This window comes from Aedes albopictus, chromosome 2, assembly GCF_035046485.1.
Source record: "Aedes albopictus strain Foshan chromosome 2, AalbF5, whole genome shotgun sequence".
Lineage (NCBI taxonomy): Eukaryota > Metazoa > Arthropoda > Insecta > Diptera > Culicidae > Aedes > Aedes albopictus.
In genome coordinates this window covers 418,111,479-418,131,494 of record NC_085137.1, presented here as the reverse complement: position 1 = coordinate 418,131,494, position 20,016 = coordinate 418,111,479, and the positions used below count along the sequence as shown (strand labels likewise).

The 20,016-nt window shown below is 37.8% G+C and overlaps 2 protein-coding genes across 4 annotated transcripts in view; both read left to right on the top strand.

Moving 5' to 3' along the window:
* The window catches only part of LOC115265256 (uncharacterized), a 114,268-nt gene extending 102,538 nt beyond the window's left edge, over positions 1–11,730 (top strand). Inside the window, exon 4 of one of the 2 annotated variants that reach the window (XR_009997982.1) lies at positions 11,061–11,201. Coding sequence is in view for 1 of the 2 variants with exons in the window: in XM_062853532.1 (XP_062709516.1) it covers positions 11,061–11,520 (460 nt within the window). In the remaining variant the exon portion in view is untranslated. Of the gene's footprint in view, positions 1–11,060 lie in introns of both variants that reach the window. The other variant, XM_062853532.1, reaches the window with a different exon arrangement.
* LOC134288495 (uncharacterized) overlaps positions 11,725–20,016 on the top strand; it is a 674,651-nt gene continuing 666,359 nt past the window's right edge. For both annotated transcript variants that reach the window (XM_062853534.1, XM_062853533.1), the window contains exon 1: positions 11,725–12,197. The gene's annotated coding sequence lies outside the window, so the exon portion shown is untranslated. The remainder of the gene's footprint in view (positions 12,198–20,016) is intronic.

The following is a 20,016-nucleotide window of genomic DNA, read 5'->3' as shown; positions in this document are numbered from 1 at the left end:
CCAAAAACACGTCACTCCATCCTCCAAACGCGACACTTTTCACAGCTTCAAGCTACCGCTCCGTAGACGAACTTCCCCTAAGACCCCCAAGACATAGTCAGCCCAGTACAAAACAGAACCCCTTCCTGGCGGTCTCCGTCTCGATCGTGCATCTATCTAAGACCAGCAAGCGACGAACCTGTTTCGCTCCAACGCCACCAAACAAACAACGTTCAATACTATACTAGGTCCGTAAAAAAGGTGACGGACTTCACCGTCACCGTCACCGCCTCGGGCCGGACATAAATTGCACAATCGCGGTAGCGATGGCGGCGGAGACGCGACGCGCGGAACTCTTGCTGTGCAAATTGGACAACCTCTGCCCAGGTGCACCGGTAGGTATGCAAGTACCGGAGCACCACCGCAGTAGATCGTAGTGAGATTTTCTTTTCTTCTGTTTTTGTCCAACGACGACGGCCGGCTGCATAATTGTGTGGAAAACCTGCACGGTCTTGGCCTCGGTGACGCCCGGCCGCAGCCGCGGCCACTGCCTAACCTTGATTGTAGACCAAGTGCCCGAGCAATGGTAACCTGCAGCGTAGCGGTTGCCAGTGGCGGCGTCATTGGACTAATGAAAGTGAATTTTTCATCATCTTCGCCGCAGCCAGCGCAGCATTCGATACATACCTGTCACCGTAGGCCTTATTCGGCGGCGGCGACTTGGGTAAGGTGAATGCGTGCAGCAGCATGTGGCGCAAATATAGTGAGAACGGTTTGATCTTCAAGCGTGCAGTAACAGCAGCATCAACAACAACATCGGCAAAGTTTGAGGTAATCGTAGTCGAGGTAACCGGTCGGTTTGATGATGATGACGATGAAGTAATAACGTGTGTAATGTGTGTAGTAGTAGACGTAGTAGAAGTGAAATTCTATGATGAATAATGATTATTGGTTGGTTATTATTAAGCTGCTAAAGTTGATTTCATTAGTTTGGGTTGTTAAATTACAATCATTTATACACACTGCTTCTCTTGAAAATTACCAAATCGATGAAATAACAATTATCAAAAGCAAAGTCGATAGAATCCAAAGATGGCCACCACAATGACCGACTTTTGCACCTATTTACTAACGATTTTAAGGTCACAAATTTCATGAAAATCAAAACTTGCGCACCGAATCTTCTACTCACCGTGTAATTCAGTGTAGGTATTCAAATTGGCCATACACTCAAACATGGCCTTGCGAAAAACTGTCTTTAGGTACTTCCATTTTTTTGATAATTCAAATAAAGATATTTAACAAGACGCGAAATAGTTATTTATTTGACGAGTTGCAAAAAGTTGATTTTTCAGTACGATAAGTCTGAAAAAATCGAGTTTTGCAACGAGTGGCATCAGACGCGCCAACTTGGTCAAATTATTGGGGGGGCAAAGCCTATTTTTTCGGATATTTTGTATGGGAAAATTAAAAATTCGTCAATTATTGGGGGGGCAAACCTATGCTTGCCCCCCCTAAGTTGGCGCCTATGAGTGGCATACAAAATTTTATGCAATGATTCTTTCATTATACAACTTATTTGAGTTGCATAATGTTCATAATGAAATTCATATGTTTGGCAACACTTCGATAGCAGGCAAACAGACGGAACACTTCGAAAATTTTTGGATTCAAATCATAGTCACGGAAACGTATTCGCCTAATACGATGATAAAATAACAGAGTTTGGCCAACCATCAACTAGATGGCGGTAGTTTTAACCATCTTGGAAGTAAACAGTTTCCGATATTTAAATTACTGTATGATTTAATACTTGAAATTTCTTATATTGTTTGATTCTGCCTTTGTATTTTCTTTCTTGTTACTTTTATTTTCAGTCTTCGATTTCGATTAAGATTCTGGCTTAGTTATGGATTGATTCCGCAAGGTCCTTTAGTTTTAAGTTGTTTTTAGTTAAAATAAATAAATAATAATAATAATAAATAATAGATGGCGGTCGTGAGCAAACGTCAAACTCAAACAAAAACGATGCGAGCAACACGGTTGGCCAGTTGGCCAACTATGAAATTTTAAAATAGATCGTTAAATCGGTGTACGATAAGAATTATCAGAGTGTTACGTTTGTTTATCTGTGCTTCGATCATCAATAATATGATAGATAAAATCTCATTTGAAATAAGGATTCTAATAGGCTCATTTAAACTTCAACCATTTATTCTTATACATCCCAATACATCCATAATTGATGAACTGGCAGCACTGTACCATTTTACTCACACTTTTTTTTTTATTCAACGTGGTATATTTCAGCTCAAACCACCTGCATCGTAGAATATTTTCTTTGCAAATTTTAAAAATTTCACCCAACTGGATATGCTAAATTAAAGACTGGACTCGAAAAAAATGGGACACAAAGAATAATGTATAACTTTTGATTGCGTGCACAAAAATAGCTGATTTTTTGACCAGGAAGCTGTGTAGCTAATACCATAAAAATTTCATCAAAATCGGTTAAGTGATGGCGGAGATATCGTCAAAACAAGAGACTTACCATTTGAGAATCTTGGGCCAAACAAGCACTTTTAAAAATATCACATTTTTACCTAAAACTGTAGAGCCAAAAATACTGAACGATTTCAATGAAAAATTTTCTGTACAAAAAGTATGTATGTAGATGTATTGTGTCAAAATTTCATTCAATTTGATTTGACCTTAAAAAAGTTATAGTCATATATGTCACAATAAGCAGATGTGGTTTTTGGTATAGTGACATTCAAACTGCTCTAACTTTTAAAATGTTTAATCAAAATGGCTGAAATTTTCACTGAGAACAGATTAACACAACCATTTTACACTGTCAAAATTTCAAAAAAAAATCGGGACAGTGTTGCCAATGCTACAGTCAAAATAATGCACACTGATTTTAAAATGTAAAAAGTGCCCAAATTTTGAAAACCATGTTTTTTTGTTTGAATTGTTAAAAAAGTACTGAACCGATTATAATGAAATTTTCACCACTTATTATGACTTACTTGAAGAACTTTTCAAATATTCAGACGTTTTGATGAGCTAACAACCAAGTTATAGCCTAAACAATTTTTAAAATGGAAGCACAAAATTTCCAACATCACATTTTATTGTATCGACAATATTTGCGCCAATGCTGAACCGATTTTGATGAAATTTTTAGGGCATTAACTACAAATAACATGCTATTTCTGGTTAAAAAATCAGCTATTTTTGTGAACGCAATCAAAAGTTATACATTATTTTGAGTGTCTCATTTTTTTCGAGACCAGTCTTTAGAGTTTCTGTATCTTGGGAACGTCTGAAACACCTCGGAGTTAAGCTTTTCCGCTTTGAAAACGTCTGATAAACACGATGATATCATTTATTTATTCAAGATTTCCCCCCACAAATTCCTCCAGAAATTTCAGTATGAACTCTTTAGAAAAAATATCAAAGTTTTATCCGGAAATTTACTCCAGGGATTTCTTTAGATTCTCATATTTTCAAAAATTCCTCCAGCTATTCCTTCAGAAAAAACCTACGGGGAATTTCAAAGAAATTCTGACAGGAATGCCTTCGGAGATTTCTCTGAGAAATCCTTCAGGAATTCTTCTTTTGATTATTTTAGAAAATGCTTAGTTTTCTTTAGAATTTCCTCCAAAGCATTCTAGAGATTACATCAGAACCAAATTCAAATACTTTTTAATAAAACTATTCCTGAATCCTTTCGATATTGTCCATGTATTTTTTTAGAAAATCCTTCAGGAATTCCATTTGGAAAGTCTTCCAGGGATTTCTTTTGAATGTTCTTTAGTACATCTTCCAGCCATCGCTTCAGAATGTCCTCTCAAATTTCCTTAGGAATTTTTGTTAGAGGATCCTCCAGAAACTCCATTAATTCCTCTAGAAAAGTTTCTATAAGTTTCCTTAAAAATCCCCTATAATTTGTTTCAGGAATCTGGGCGAGAATTATTTCAGAACAGCATACTCGAATTCCTTCAGAAATGCATTTAGCGATTCTTTAACCCCTTTTGACCCTAATCAGACACTGCGGCAGAGAGTTGCTCCCAACGCGATGCAAAAGGAATGTTACGACAATCAAAGGTTTCCACGGTGTGCCAAAAACCGTTATTAACAAATAAAAATGTCCACCCAAATGGCACCCGGCATTCGAAAGATATACTGTTCTAGTATCTCCTCTGAAAATTTGGAAATGTTTCATCGAGGGATAAAGTTTTTGTGATTTGAGATTTTGAGCCATTTCAATACAATTTTCTTATATGAGTAAATATGCGCGCACGGTGTGCCTGGAACCACTATTAACAAATAAAAATATACATCATATTGCCACCCGTCATTCGAAAGATATTTCATTTAAGCATCACCTCAGAAAATTTGAAAATTTTTCATCGAGGGAAACCCAAGTTTTTACTGTTTGAAGGTTTTCCTCTATTTTCATAGAATTAGCTCATATATGGCAATATTGTCATAGGATGTTTCAATGGCTCTTCAAATCATAAACAAATATTAATAAGTTTTTTTTTTTTTTTTTTTTTTATCTAGTTCATTTATTTGGGGCTCAATCTCGTATAACGCTTTACGGAGCCGAGGATCTTTCTTTGTACTTAATACTATACATTATACAGAGTAATAACTTTTTAATGATATCTGTTAGTAATGGGTGGAAGCCAGGGTACTCGTGGCAGCTCGAGGTTAGAAGGTCACATTTTTAGGGATGGACAGGGTAAGGATTGGGCCAAAGGTTTCACTGCTGCTCATCCGGGGGTGAATCGCATCTTGCTAGCGAATTCGGTGCCTTGTGGTGTTGGTACCAACTTGTTGTGGGACTTGGTCTTCCGGATGGCCAGGAGTAGCTTGGTAACACAAAGAGGACAAAACAGAGAAAAAAAACTGGAGAAGAAAACACAAGCGAATTAAACTTTTATACCAGCAGAGCGAAGAAAGTCGAAAATACATCCCATATATGTGACATCGCGGGTCCCCAACACATCTCTCACAAGAACAAAGGGTTGTCTACCTCGGGCCTCAAGGGTATCCAATAGTAGCGCTCTGGAGGCGTCATTATCCGGGCATTGCCAAACTACGTGGTCGATGTCATCATAACCGGAACCGCACTTAGTACAAACATTGCTCAACGCGAGATTAATCCTGTGTAAATGCGCGTCTAGCGAGTAATGGTTGGACATAAGTCTTGACATCACGCGAATGAAATTGCGACTTACATCCAGACCATACCACCACACTCGCAAAGAAACATTATTATTAATAAGTTTCACAAACACCATTCCAAAGATACAACATTCAAACAACTTCTCTGGAAATTTGAAAACATTTCATTGAAAAGATCGCAAATTACAGTGGTTTGAAAATATAAGATATGATTAAGTATATGGAAAATGTAGTAACTTCATTGAATATTGTTTCCATTTCTCATGTTAATCATTCCTCGCAATGAATATATATTTTGTAACTCATCTAAAACTTTGATTATATATCACATTTTTTACGATACTGTTACAAAACTCAGTAGGTGTTTTTAACGTGTTTATAGACAAAGCGATAGGATGCATATCTCCAATGAAATTGAAATCAAAGCCTAAAATTGTTGTCACTGATGATCATTCAAATGAAATATTTCTAAATTAACGGCAAACACGTTAGTAACATGACGAATAAAAGTTGGCTAGTAAAACGATTAGCATTTAGGTTTACTTCAAAAGCTTCAATATCTTAAACATTATACCAATGATTTACAAAGCTTCTTACGAATATCAAAACCTTGGACTGTTAATTCATTTTAACTCTCGTTTCACCATGAAACGTTTTCAAATTCATCGACAAGATTCCAACATAAAACGTGCTTGAAAACAAAAAAAAACGGTGTCAAACTCTTAGAAAGTCTATGTAACCAACGCCGTGAGCGTACCACATTTTTATTTGTATTCGAGTAGCAGGTAGAACTATGGAATGTTAAGTAGATTCTCACACCATGGTCATTGACATTCCACTCAATGAAATTTTGTAAAATTTTCAGAGAATTTCCTTGAATATTGTACTTTTGAAATTTATGAAACTCATTACACCGTTCGACACTAGTTGGCGTTATGGGATGAGAAAAAAAATAATAGGGGTTTGGGACCCTAGTAACCCTAATGCGTATATCAATTAAAACCCCCAAGTTCTCAATTCAAACTTCGGTCTTGATTTGTGAAGTCCCGTTCCAATAATTTTCGAAAATTCTTTCACTATGACACCTCTCGGGTTCCAAAACCCTGTTCTCTTTTTTCTCATCTCATAATACGAACTTTTTTTTAAATTTTTTTGAGCAGTGTTATTATTTGTTTATGATATTAAGAGTATGACAACATTCCCATATATGAGCTAATTCTATTAAAATTTTTGTAGAGGAAAATCTTCAAACAGTAAAACCTTTGGTTTTCCTCGATAAAACATTTTCAAATGTTTGGACGAGATACTAGAATAGTATATCTTTCGAATGCCGGGTGTTAGTTTGGAGTACATTTTTATTTGTTTATAGCGGTATCAGACACACCGTGCGCGCATATTTACTTATGTAAGAAAATCCCATAGAAAAAGCTCAAAATCTTCAAATAACAGAAACTTAAGTTTCCCTCGATGAAACATTTTCAAATTTTCAGAGGAGATACTAGAATAGTATATCTTTCGAATGCCGGGTGCCATTTGGGTGGACATTTTTATTTGTTAATAATGGTTTTTGGCACACCGTGGTTTCTTTATGTACCAGGTGTTTGTATGCCTTTTAGCGAAAACGCACAAAACCCCATCCTTTTCGCCTTTTTTTGTGCACGTGCCAGCAATGATTCTTTCTGAATTACTTCAGAAATGTGGTTTTAAAATCTACTCCAGCGATTTCCAGGAAAATTTTTCCAGGGGTTCCTTCAGATATTTCTTTTTCAAGAATATTATAAGATGCAATATTACTTTCAGTGATTCAAGCAGCAATTTCTCTAGAGATTTCTGCAGGAGTTCATACAGAGAGTCCATTAGAATCTTCTCTGGATACTCCTCGATGTTTTACCCCATAAAACCATCCGGCACTTCCTCAAATTTCACCACGGATTTTTAAGAAATTTATTCAAAAGTATTTCTTATGGATTTCAATGAAAATTCTTTTAGAAATATCTAAAGTTTTTTCTAGGGATCTTTGAAGACGCTTATCTATGCGTTTCTCCTCGTGTTCCGTTTTTGCAGAAATTCGTTCACAGATTTCTCAAAAAATGCTTTTAGATTGTCTTAGAATTTTAATAAATGATTTCTGCAGGAATTTTTCTGTACATTCCTTAATATATTTTTCTATGCATTTCACTGAGCATTTACCGAGAAGTTTCACCAGGAAGTTATTTAGAAACTCCTCCGGGGATTCTTTCAAGAATTTCCCTGAAGGGGATTCCTTCGAGAATTTTTCTGAAGGGGATTTCTTCAAGAATTTACCTGAAATTTCTTCGGATCTTCCTCTAGAGCTTCTATCAAAAGTACTTCCTAAGATTTCTACAGAGATTTTACCATAAAAAAGATTTACATCCAAATGTTGAGGTTCGCTTAAGTGTACTCATATGTATATAGAATGTAAGATTCAAGCTGACACTTCAGGAGGGAGTTCTTCTTCCTGATCACGGTACTCCTCAAGGTTTCTTCCAGATATTCCTGCTTGGATATTTTCTTAAATTCCTTTGAGGAGATATTTTTACTCACAGAGTCTTCTTCAGAATTTTAGAGATTTCTACTGAAATGTCAATTTCCTTGAGGTTTTTATTAAAGTTCTTTCATGGAAATTTTCGTTTTTTTTTCTTATAATTTCTACAAGCATTGCTATGGGAATTCTTTCCAGGGTGTCTCCACCTGAGATGCCTTAAGAGATCCTTGCTGAATTTGTTCAGATATTTCTCCAGGAGTTATTCCGAAGTTCTTCAAGAAATTCCACAAACAATGCTGAAGAATTCTTTATGAAATCCTTGAAAGAATGTATAAGAAATCTATGGAGATTTGTCTCAAGAAATCCCTTTAAAAAACTCCTGGAGATACCTTTGGAAACTCCTACAAGCAATTCTTGATTTTTTTAGCGGAATTCCTGGACAAAAATTTCTGAAGTTTTCTTATTAGCATTTTCTGGATGAATACCTCTATTTTCTGAAAAAAAAAAATCATCAAAGGTTTATTCGGAAACTCTGCAAGTAATTCCAAGGTAAAAATGCTTGCGGAACCTCCTTGGTAAATCCGTGGAGGAAATTCTGTTGTAATCTCTTAGAATGCTTGCAAAAATCACAGACAGCGGCACTGGTGGAGTTCTTGAAGAAAATCTTCTTTACTTTTACTGAATATGTCAGAGATACATCTGAAAAAAATTCCAAAAAAAGAAAAAAATAGAAAAAAAAAATAAAAAAGTAATTTTTTAAGGGATTTGTACACAAAACCCATTCCCTGGAGAAATTCGGAAGGAAAACTTGCAGAAAAATAAAAAAAATCCTGTAGGAATTTTTGGAGAACCACTTAAGACATAGAAAAAAAAATTTTTGAAGGAATCTTTGAAATCAAACCTGGAAGAACGGGAAAACCCTCTGCAGATATTTATAGGAACAATTATTGAAAAATTCCCAAAAAAAATTGAGGAATAGATTCTGGAGTAATTTCTGTGAGTATTGTTGAGAGAATCTTTGAATTAAACAATCTTAAAGAATCCCTGAAAAAAGGTCTGAATAAATCCAAAGCAATGCCTGAATAAATACCTGAAGGAATTATTATAGAAACCCTTGGAGGAACTTCCAGAAAGATCATCAAAGAATTTTCTAGAGGAATTCCAAATAAATGCTCGAGAAAATCCCTGAATAAATGAAGAATTGCTTGGACGAACCTCCGGAGGAATTCAATAATTTTTTTCTGGAAAAGTTTCTGGAATAAAATCTGAATTTCTTAAGGAAATCCCCAGAGGAATCTGATTTTTTTTATTAATCAATAAGACGAAATAAGTCTGTTGTAAAGTCTGATATAAAGAAATTCTAAATAAATTTCTGAGGAATTCCGTGGGCAAGTTTTAAGATTATTTCGTTTAGCAAATTTCTTGGGAAATCCCTGAAAAAATGCTAAGCAACATTTTTGAAGAATTGTTCAATGGAATCTATGGACAGGCATGCATTTTTAAGAGACGCTAAGAGTAAATTTTTCATTTTTTAAATAAATCCTCAAAGAATCTTCTAATGAATTTCTGGCGCTGTCCTCGGGGGTAATCCTGGAGAATTTTCTGAACAAAAAACACGGAAACGTTTAATACTTCACGAACACTATTCGCTCTTTGAAGGAAGCACGATAATAGACAACGGACTAGCATACAACGCCCAGCGGCACGCTCCTAAGCACGATGCGGCTAAATGCTTGATGACACTGGCCATACGACCACGAATCCTCAAAATTTTAAGAAGAATTCTTGCAAAACTCACAAAAGACATTCCAGCACGATAGTTACAGAAAAAAGGGCAAATAATAATGCAACGAAAAGTTTTCCAGGGATAATTAACGTCTGGAAACGCCAAAACTTGAAATTTTTCGTGAATGAAGTTTTTGAAATATTTTTGGACTAAACAAGAGAAAACTACACTATTTGATGGCACTCAACGACTACTACAAATACGGAGGGTTAGATCTGGAGTTTTCGTTCTACCTAGCATCTTCCATGATCTGAGAAGACTATATAAAACAAAATCGAGGTTTTTTTATTTGACATGAAATACGACTTTACACAAACATTGTCAACAAATGTACATACCATTATATTATTTTGAATCTATTTATGAAAATATACGATACACGATATATGGGTGGCTGGCTCGTTTACATCCAATGGCTCACGTCGGAAAACGGAACGAACAAATCCACCAATAATACAAAACCGAAAATATAACCTTAATGAATCTCCTAATGCACGTGTGCGTGACAATGTGCCGGCATACTTTTAAGCTGCAATTTAACTGCATACTGGAGCTGTTCACCAAGGATTGCTCTTGAAAATCATGGTTTATTCAGAAAATAGGGTAGAAATCTACTTCGACATATGCGCTAATTCCCGTCATATCAGGCGGAAAATAGCCAATATTAACATATATTCCAACTTATTTTTTGCCAACGGCTCATGAGATGGAAGCAAAAAGATATGACTACTTTTGTACTTCCTCCGGATTTTTTTTTCTAGAATGGCGAAATAAGTTTGCAGTAGTTCCGTCATTTTGTTTTGTCTCTCTCTCTCTTCTTGGCGTAACGTCCTCATGGGGACAAAGCCTGCTTCTCAGCTTAGTGTTCTATGAGCACTTCCACAGTTATTAACTGAGAGCTTCCTCTGCCAATGACCATTTTGCATGCGTATATCGTGTGGCAGGCACGAAGATACTCTATGCCAAAGGAAGTCAAGGAAATTTCCTTTACGAAAAGATCCTGGACCGACCGGGAATCGAACCCAACACCCTCAGCATGGTCATGCTGAATACCCGTGCGTTTACCGCCTCGGCTATATGGGCCCTTTTTTTGTTTTGTATCTACTGTAATTATGAACGAAACTCATTGTTTCTAAATAACTGCAAGTTTTTTAGTTGTCTTTGAAATTTCTCCATGTTTTTTTTCGATGCTGCTAAAAAGCTTACCGCATAAAAACTATATGGAAACAAAACAGTCTTAAGTTCAAAATGCGGTAGACATTACAATGGAAACTTTTCCTTTCATACGCTCTTCTGAACCAAGCTGCTGACCACCACTTATTATGATCATAAATACTAAATTCCTCCTTCTTGTACAACCGCAAGCGCCGAAAACAAAACTCAATGATTTACCCAAAAAAAAAACAAACTGCCACTTCACCACAGCCAACCCATAAAAGTGAATCGAATTATCGTTAAACCGCCGAAATAACATTCCACCGTAGCACACAAGCGCCCAAGTGATGCCTGCTGGCGGGGTGTGCTTCCACCACCAAGCCAAGCGCACTCCCATAATGTTGTTATCAATCCAAATATATATTCATTTTTCAGCAAAAGTGAAGCCGCGAAAACCATCACCACATCCCAATTGAAGGCGGAAAGCGAAGAAACGACCCAGCGGGTACACCCTTCCTTACTCATTCAGTTACCCCCTTCGGTTGAAGTTCAATTTTTTTTATCTTCTTTCTCGTGGTCCAAAAATTTTACGCGGAATAAAGTGATAAACGAGGTGTTCAAGTGGCGAAAACCGATTCCGATTCATCATCATCAGCAGCATCTGTATATCGGAAATAGCAACAACAACAGTAGCAACGGGCAGCAGTGGTCAGCAGGGAGTGAGTGGAGCACGCGAAACTTGCGCAGTTTTGAAGGAAAGCAAAAGTGTGGCAGAGCAATTCCGGCCAGCCAGTGCAGCAGCAGCGAAGTGGGTGTGTGTGGCACATTAAGGCTTTTTACGGCATCATCAGCATCGGCAGCCATGTTGGATATGAGCCTCAAAATTTCAAAGTGATAATTCTCTGCCACCAAAGCGAATATTCGTATGAAAAAGTATCATCCCATATGCTCACTCGCAGTGATTGCGATGATACTTTTTCTGCTGCGTTGCTGCAGAATTGACAGTTTTTTATCACTTCAAAAATGCGAGGCAAACAATCATTGAAAAGCAAAAAGTCAATGATTCGTTTGAAAACTTAGTGATGCAGTAAGACACCTTAAGAGAGTTGGCGAATTAATAATCATCACAAATTGGTCAGTTTCAGTGTCTGTGGCGTGGAAAAATAAAGAGAAGAAAAGCGAAACCGCACCAAGGGGAGGAAGAAGAGCGAAGATAGGGAAGCAGAAGAAGTGTGAAGTGTGAGCTTTGATAATACCAAAAATAACCACATACTGGAAGCCGGGCGGCAGCAGCATTGAAGAGTTCGCCGCTTTCTAGCGTGTTGAGTTTGAAGTTGAAATCGAGTGTTGTCTGCGTTATTTTGGGGGGATTGTGTTGATTGTGGTGTTTGACGGAAAGAAACAGGTGGAATAACAAAGAGCACCCCGTCATCGGTATCGTCATCAGAGAACGGTGGTTTGACGGAAGCCCCAGTTATATCCAGCTGTCTACCGGAAGCCGGGAAATTTCATCAAAGGTCGACGCCTATCGGATATAGAAGTAGCGGAATCAAGATTTATTCTATTAAAAAGGTGTGTATGTCGAATGGAGCTCTCGATTGCTTTTCTTTTCTCAAGGTGTGAAATTTATTTTTGGTGTAGGGAGCAGCGAAGCAGCAAATGATTCCGCAGAACAAAAGGTTCGTTGTTGGGCAATTACGAACCCATCAGATTCGCGTTGCTATAGCTTTAGAATTAATTTTCAATGCCGTTACCTTCCACTCATTATGGCATTATTTGATTTAATCTTCCTAATTAAGAGTGGTGTTCTTCGATGGGTATGCAATTAATTGCTTTCGATTTGCTTCGGAATGGAAGCTGCGGATTAATCGAAATTGATTATGTAAAATGTGCGATTCACACTAAGTAGCTTAGCTTAGCTTAAATTAATCCGGCTGGATGTATCTATGTTTGCTTTTTTACTATTGACCAGCATCAGTACCAGTACCTAAATATCCACAATAATTTAATTCACTTTATGAAAGAATCAATAACGGCGCCGGCAAATTACTTGCAATCATTGGCGAACAAGGGGAGAATGATTAGTAAACCATCTTTGATTGAAGTCCGCCATCTTGGATATTCTGGTCGCCATTTCTGGACTCCAGACTTTTTCACCATACCAGATATATAAACTCCATTAAATATCCGCCATCTTGAATTTTGAGCCTCCATCTTGGATTTAAGGCCACCATCTTGGATTTTCCGGTCGCTATTTTTGGACTCCGGACCGGACATCTTCTACATATCAATTATATTTATATTTCATGACTTTAGTGCCTAAACCTCCATTAAATTGCCTCCATCTTGAATATTGAGAAGCCATCTTGGAATTTAAACCACCATCTTGAATATGCTGGTCGCCAGTTTTGGACTCCGAGCATCTTCCTCATACTCTATACATAAATGGGTATATTACATTGCATGGTTTTATGGCCTAAAACTCCATTAAACAGCCACCATCTTGAATTTGGAGCCGGCATCTTGGATTTTTGATCGCCATTTTGGATGTTTTGGTCATAATTTTTGGACTCCAAACATTTTTCCCATACCAAATATACTCATATTGCATGGTTTTAGGCTCTAAAACACCATTAAACAACCGCCATTTTGAATTTGGAGTCACCATATTGGATTTTAGACCACCATCTTGGATATTTTGGCCATCATTTTTGGATTCCGGACATCTTTATATAAAATTTACCCATATTGCATAGTTTTTGGACCGTAAACTCCATTTAAAAGCCGCCGTCTTGTATTTGGAGCCACCATCTTGGATTTTAAATCACCATTTTGGATAGTTTGGTCTTGATTTTTGACTCCCGACATCTTCCGCATACCAAATATACCCATATTGCATGTGTTGGATCTCGCTCTAACGTCGTCGGCCGGCGTAATCGTAGGCTGCTTCATACGCACAAACGCAGTGAGCAGAAGAGCCCATTCAACAGTTGTCATTGTCCCGCGGCAGCCTGATATTGCGTCGGGCTCCATACAGGCATCAGAGCAGCGCACGGCTGCTACCTATTCACTTTTATTTCTATTTTGTATCCGTACTAGCAGTCGCCTATAAAAGGCGACTGCGCAACCTATATCTTTAGTGTGCTATATCATATCACCGCCGTGTGGAGCACTGCCACACGGTGGTGCGAATAAACATTAGTAATTTGAGTCTGCGTACTTCTTCCTCGTCGTCTGGAGTCTCGTCGGTTAATAAAAGTACACAGCGAAGGGCCGTAAAGACATCCTGGCCGAAACAGCATGCTTTTGGGCCCTAAAACACTATCAATTAACCACCATTTTAAATTGGGAGTCGCCATCTTGGATTTTGGACCACTATCTTGGATATTCTGGCCGCCATTTTTGGATTCCGGAAATCTTCCTCATACTAAATTTACCCATATTGCATGGTTTAGGGCCTGAAACTCTATTAAACAGCCGCCATCTTGTATTTGAAGCCGCCATCTTATATTAGATCGCCATCTTGGATTTTAGATCACCATCTTGGATATTTTGGTCTTCATTTTTGGACTCCAGACATCTTTCCCATACCAAATATACTCATATTTCATGGTTTTAGGGCCTAAAACACCATGAAACAACCGCCATTTTAAATTTTGTGCTGGTCCCAATCATTGAAATGGCCATAACTCCGGAACGCCCTGGCCGATCCGGACCATTTGTAATAGCAAACAATGCGATAAAATTTTGGTTCGATTCGAGCTATAATCCGAAAAATTGGCCAACGGGAGGGCCTTAAAAGTAAGTGACCTTTTTTTGTACACAGACATACATACACACACACATACATACACACAGACATCATCTCAATTCGTCGAACTGAGTTGATTGGTATATGTGACTTGACCCTCCGAGCCTTCTAACGAAAATTCGTTTTTTGAGAGTTTTGACGAGTGAGCGTACAGTCTTTCAGTTCACTTAGATGAACGAGAAAGGCAAAAGGAAATTTCTAAACAGATTGAAAAAGAATTACCTACTCTAGCGATTACTTCAGATGATTCTTTAAAGACTGCTCCAACTATTATTTGAGCAATTTATTTCTCAAGATATTCTTACAGGAAATTCATCAAAGGTTTCCCCGAGTATTCATCCCAAAATTTCTCTATCGAGTCCTTCGAAAATCTTTTTTTTTTGCGGGAATGCTTTCTGAATTGCTACAGAAATTTCTCTTTCATTTCCTCCAGTATTCTTTTCAGGAATTCCTCTGGGATTCACCCAGGCATTTCTTCAGAAATTCCTCTGGAAAATTCTCAGGAGATTATTTTAGAAGCTCCTTCTGAGGATTTCTCAGTAGAACATCGAATATTCTTCCTGAGATTACATTATGAACTACTCTTAGGATTTATTGAATTTTTGAGAACGATTTTAACATGTAAATTTGGAATTCACTCAAAGGGGCTTTTCCCTCTTACAAAATAAAAGAAAAATAAATACATAAATAAATCGGATTTATTTAAACCTAACTTCCGGAATTAAAGAAAATTTACTCAAGGATCTTTCAGGAATTCCTTCAAAGATTCTTCCATCATTTTTTTAAATCCCTTCAGGATTCATTTCTTGATGTTTCTCCAGTAATACCTCAAGAAATTCTCCTTGAAATTATTGCAGAGCATTCTTCAGTTTCCCAAGCATTCAATAAAAAAGTTAAAATTTCTTTAGAAATTTATTTTGGTAATTCCTTCAAGAATTCTTCCAGATTTATTTTAAATTTCTGCTGTTTAATTTTTCTCTGAAAATTCCTTTAGACTTCAGAAATTGCTTCAGGGATTTTTGTCCACAGTCATTGTACAGGATGTATGTTTAAGAAAATCCTACAGAAGAATCTCCAAGCTCCAGGAGTTCCTCCAGGATTTGTTTCAAAATTTCCTCCTGGAATCCCTCTAGAAATTTTATGAGAGATGCATTCGAGAATTCGTATAGTACATTTAACTCCAATTTCTGCACAAATTGCTGTAGGTTTTTTTTTTGAAGATTTTTTCAATTCTATCCAGGGAATTAAGAAGCTTTAGAAATTTAGAAACTTCTTCAGGAAATCCCTCCACTATTCTTTTTGTTATTTCATAAAATACTTCTACAAAAATCTGAAAGAATTTATTGAGGCATCTCCGAAGGAATCTCAGTAGTTTTTTTCTGGTTCCTTCAAAAGAAATTCCAAAAAGAAACTTTCTAGATTTTTTCAGTTACCTTTAACAAAATTTCCATAGGATTCCTGGAGGAACCTTGGGAAAATTTCCAAGGAAACGCTCAAATTTGAAAAAAAAAATCTAGATGAATCTCTGAAAAAATCCATGCATAAATTTCTGATGGAATCCTTTGCTGGCATTCATGAAGCAATCTTTAAACTATTGAAGGAGTCTCAGTAAATAATTCTGAGGAGATTTCTGAAGTAGTTTCAGATGGAATCGGTGGAGAAATTTCTGATGGAGATTTTTATAATAAATCTTCTATTTAATTCCTGTTGAAATACCAGGAGATATTCATTGAAAATCCCTGGAGAAATATTTGAAAGAATCCCAGGGAAATTCCTGAAGGGATTCTAGAATAAGCTGCTGAAGCAATACCTGGAGGAAAACCAGGGAAATCACTTGACTGAATTTGTATAAGAATTTACAAGAAACATTTAGAAAAATTCCTGAAGGAACCCCTTCAAAAATTCATGGAGGATATTCTGAAACACTTTCCGGAGGAATTCGTGAAAGTATTTTCAAAGTAATTTCTGGAAGAATGTCTGAAGAAACCCCTGAACTCCTGTAAAGATTCCTAGAAAAATCTCAAAAGAAATTTTCAAAGGAATTTCTGAAGAAGTTTCTAAGAATTATTTCGAGTAAAACTTTCCAAAGGTATATGGGTCATTCCATATGAAGTGACCGAGAAAATGTGAAAACTTGCAACCGACCATCACGGATTTGAACCAAATTTGGTTGAAACATTTGTTTAGATGGAAAAAGAAAAAATCCAAATTTTGGTGCCGATCGGATTACCCCTCGGCCCGTGGCAGCACCCCTTGTTTTGGCCGAACAACGTGTCCTTACACGTATCCGAATAGGACATACCCGGCTTACTCACGCACACTTGATGAACAACAGCGACCCTCCTATGTGTACGTACTGTGGATATCAAGTGACGGTGCAGCATATCCTAACAGAAAGCAGAGGACTCCAGCAGTACAGGACTAATTGTGGCATCAACGGATCGCTGTCTGAAATACTCGCGTACGATAATGAAGCAGAAAAGGCGGTGATCAAATTTCTGAAAGAAAGCAAGCTGTTCGACAAAATCTAATTTGAATACATGTGTAAATTTTCAGTTTAAAATAGTTATAAGGCAGACACGAATGCCACTACCAAACGTGGTAAAGTGTCTTTAATAAATAATAATAATAATAATAATAATAATAATAAGGGTTTATACATTTTTTATTATGGTTTTATCGCAGCATGACACATTCTTGAAGTTTGATAATGGATTTGAACAAGTGTAAATAGTTTTCATTGATCGCTACTACTCAAGTCTTCTTCAAGAGTGCTTTCATTCATTTTCATTTATTTCGTATTACGTATATCAAATTCAAGATTAATCTGAATCAACAATATTTTTACAAAATACACGGTTCGTTGCTGCCGTTCTCCATCCTCGGTCACCCCCGATGCTCTCCAAGTCACGCTCCACTTGGTCCGCCCATCGTGCTGTCTGCGCTGCACGCCTTCTTGTGCCAACCGCATCTGTCACGAACACCAACTTTGCTGGGTTGATGTTCGGCATTCTTGCAACATGCCCTGCCCATCGTATCCTTCCGGCTTTGGCCACCTTCTGGATGCTGGGTTCGCCGTAAAGAGCAGCGAGCTCGTGGTTCATCCTTCTCCAAACACTGTTCTCCTGCACACCGCCGAAGATCGTCCTTAGCACGCGTAGCTCGAAAACTCCGAGTGCTTGCAGGTCTTCCTTGAGCATGGTCCATGTCTCGTGTCTGTAGAGAACCACCGGTCTTATTAGCGTTTTGTACATCACTCACGCATCAAGAATCATTTTAGACTGCAGCTTCTTCTGGAGCCCGGCTTCCACTAATGATGTGCCTTCGAATTTCACGACTCACGACGTTGTCAGCCGTCAGTAAGGATCCGTAGACGAATCCCTCCACCACCTTGAAGGTATCCCCGGCTATCGTAACATTACTACCCAGAGTGCTTGTAATGCGCTCTATAATACTGCTCATTTTGATAAGCATACCTAATCTTGTCAACAGTTTTGAAAAGGTCTTGACGCCATATTCCATCAATGGACGATGGATGATAAGACTAAGGCCTGGGTGTCCTCTGCTGTACATAGTAGCCGTTTCCATCCTACTCGGTCCATGGCTGTGTGTCTCCAGTTCCGCACTCTGTGAAGAGTCCACTGACCATCCTCCACTTGATCGACCCACCTAGCTCGCTGCGCACCACTTCTTGTATCGGTCGGACTTTCGAGAACCATTTCGATACGAATGATACATTAAACGAAAACTGCTTTTAGCTTACGAATACTGGTTTTAGGAAACACATTCGTTAGGGCTTAACGAAATAATCTTTTGAGTGTATGGTGCACATGACAGCATAGTTATAAGACAAAATGTACCATGCGTGCCGCACTGTCAAAGCTACCCCGTTTTGCGGTACTATCAAACATTGAAAAGAATGCGTACAGGGCACTATCTCAAAGTTGTCGTAGAATAAACCAATTGAAGCACTTTTGTATACACTGATTACATAAAGCTTACAAATAACTATTGAACTATTAGAGATAAAAGGTTGCGCCCTTTGAAAATGTACGTTGTTAAAAATTAGAACGTTTAGAAACGTTTAGAAACGTTTCATTATTATTCTCATCATTACGTTTCATTGGATTCCATTCACTCATTTTGGCTTTGTTTTGATTCCGTTTTGCTAAATCCTTAACAATCGGTTCGGTGGATCAAATGGACGGCATCATCTTCACCTCAGACTACACTATAGTCTATAGTCTATAGACAACAACGGTATTTCGACATTGCGTCTGTATAGCGGGTGTCTTTCATGTGCATTTCCGACGCTACTTAATATTGATTTAAGGTGAGCTCCGCAATATCATTAACTGTTAAAGTGACAGTGACACACACTGCAGTTATTCATAGTCCTACGACAAAATTAAAGCTTACATTTAAAAGAGCTTTCCTTTTTAATTCTCCCTCTTAAATTCTTTAACGCCCCTCGTGTAATAAAATATGCACAATCCTGCAGAGTGCAATGGCCACTGAAGCAGCAAGATTTACATTACTTGCCGTTTTTTCCTCTCTTTTTGAGAAACACAAAAGGACAAATAACACTGTAAGTACACAACACAACACAGATACATGCAACCATACACAAGATAGCCGGGTCGGGCCGGAACTGGGAAAGCACTCGGCTGGTATGAATACAAGGGCGCAACTATAAAAGAAAAGTACACTGCACTGCACTGACTACACCGTCTACTGGCCCGATTTGGGTGGCGTAAGGGATGTATCGAAATTAAGCTGTGCCTATTTGAGTTGAAGTACAACCATGTAGGGTTTTTGCCCTATTCCCGGCACAACATGTAAAAAAAAATATTTATACCCTAAATTCACAACAAAACGACTGTTTTCAACCACTTCTTCCGTCTGAATAAGATACCTTATTGACTGAACTTGTTTGTAACAGTGATTGTTGTGAAGATTTTCTGCCGGAAAGTTGATTTTGAACGAGTTTACTGCACCTAGTCCAGCATCAATTCTCGGCACCAGTTCCGAACTTCCAACTAAATCAAATGGGAAATCACTTCGGCACCCATCTTTGTGCTGCCAAAGTGCACCCGTCTGCGAGTAATATTTGTTTTGAGCACTTGTGCGGCTTCAGAGTGAAAGTGTAGCTCATTGACTGTGGATTCCGTTGCGAAAAGGTTGCGGTAGACGATAACCTACGGAAGGGCGTTTGGAAAATATGCGGCAAGTGATATATGTTGATTTGTTTTGCTGTAAGCTGCCGGAAATTGACGCGGGTGCCCAAGTAGTTCGAAACCTTAATCATTTTAAGTGAAAAAGATTCGATGAGGTTCTTTGAACCATTATAAAACCACAATAAGTTTTGGTTTTATTCCATAACTTTTCCAAAATAACAAAAACTGATAAACGAATCATCTTTTGATTTGACTGTTGCGCGGAAAAAAAGGGCATCAAGGCGCATAATATTGCTGCATCGTTGAACTTGGCTTTGAAGGCGCTAGTCCTTCATGAGCTATTAAATAGAGTGCCTTGCACATCCCCTGCATATTTCCGAAACAGTCCTTAGTGTGCACATAG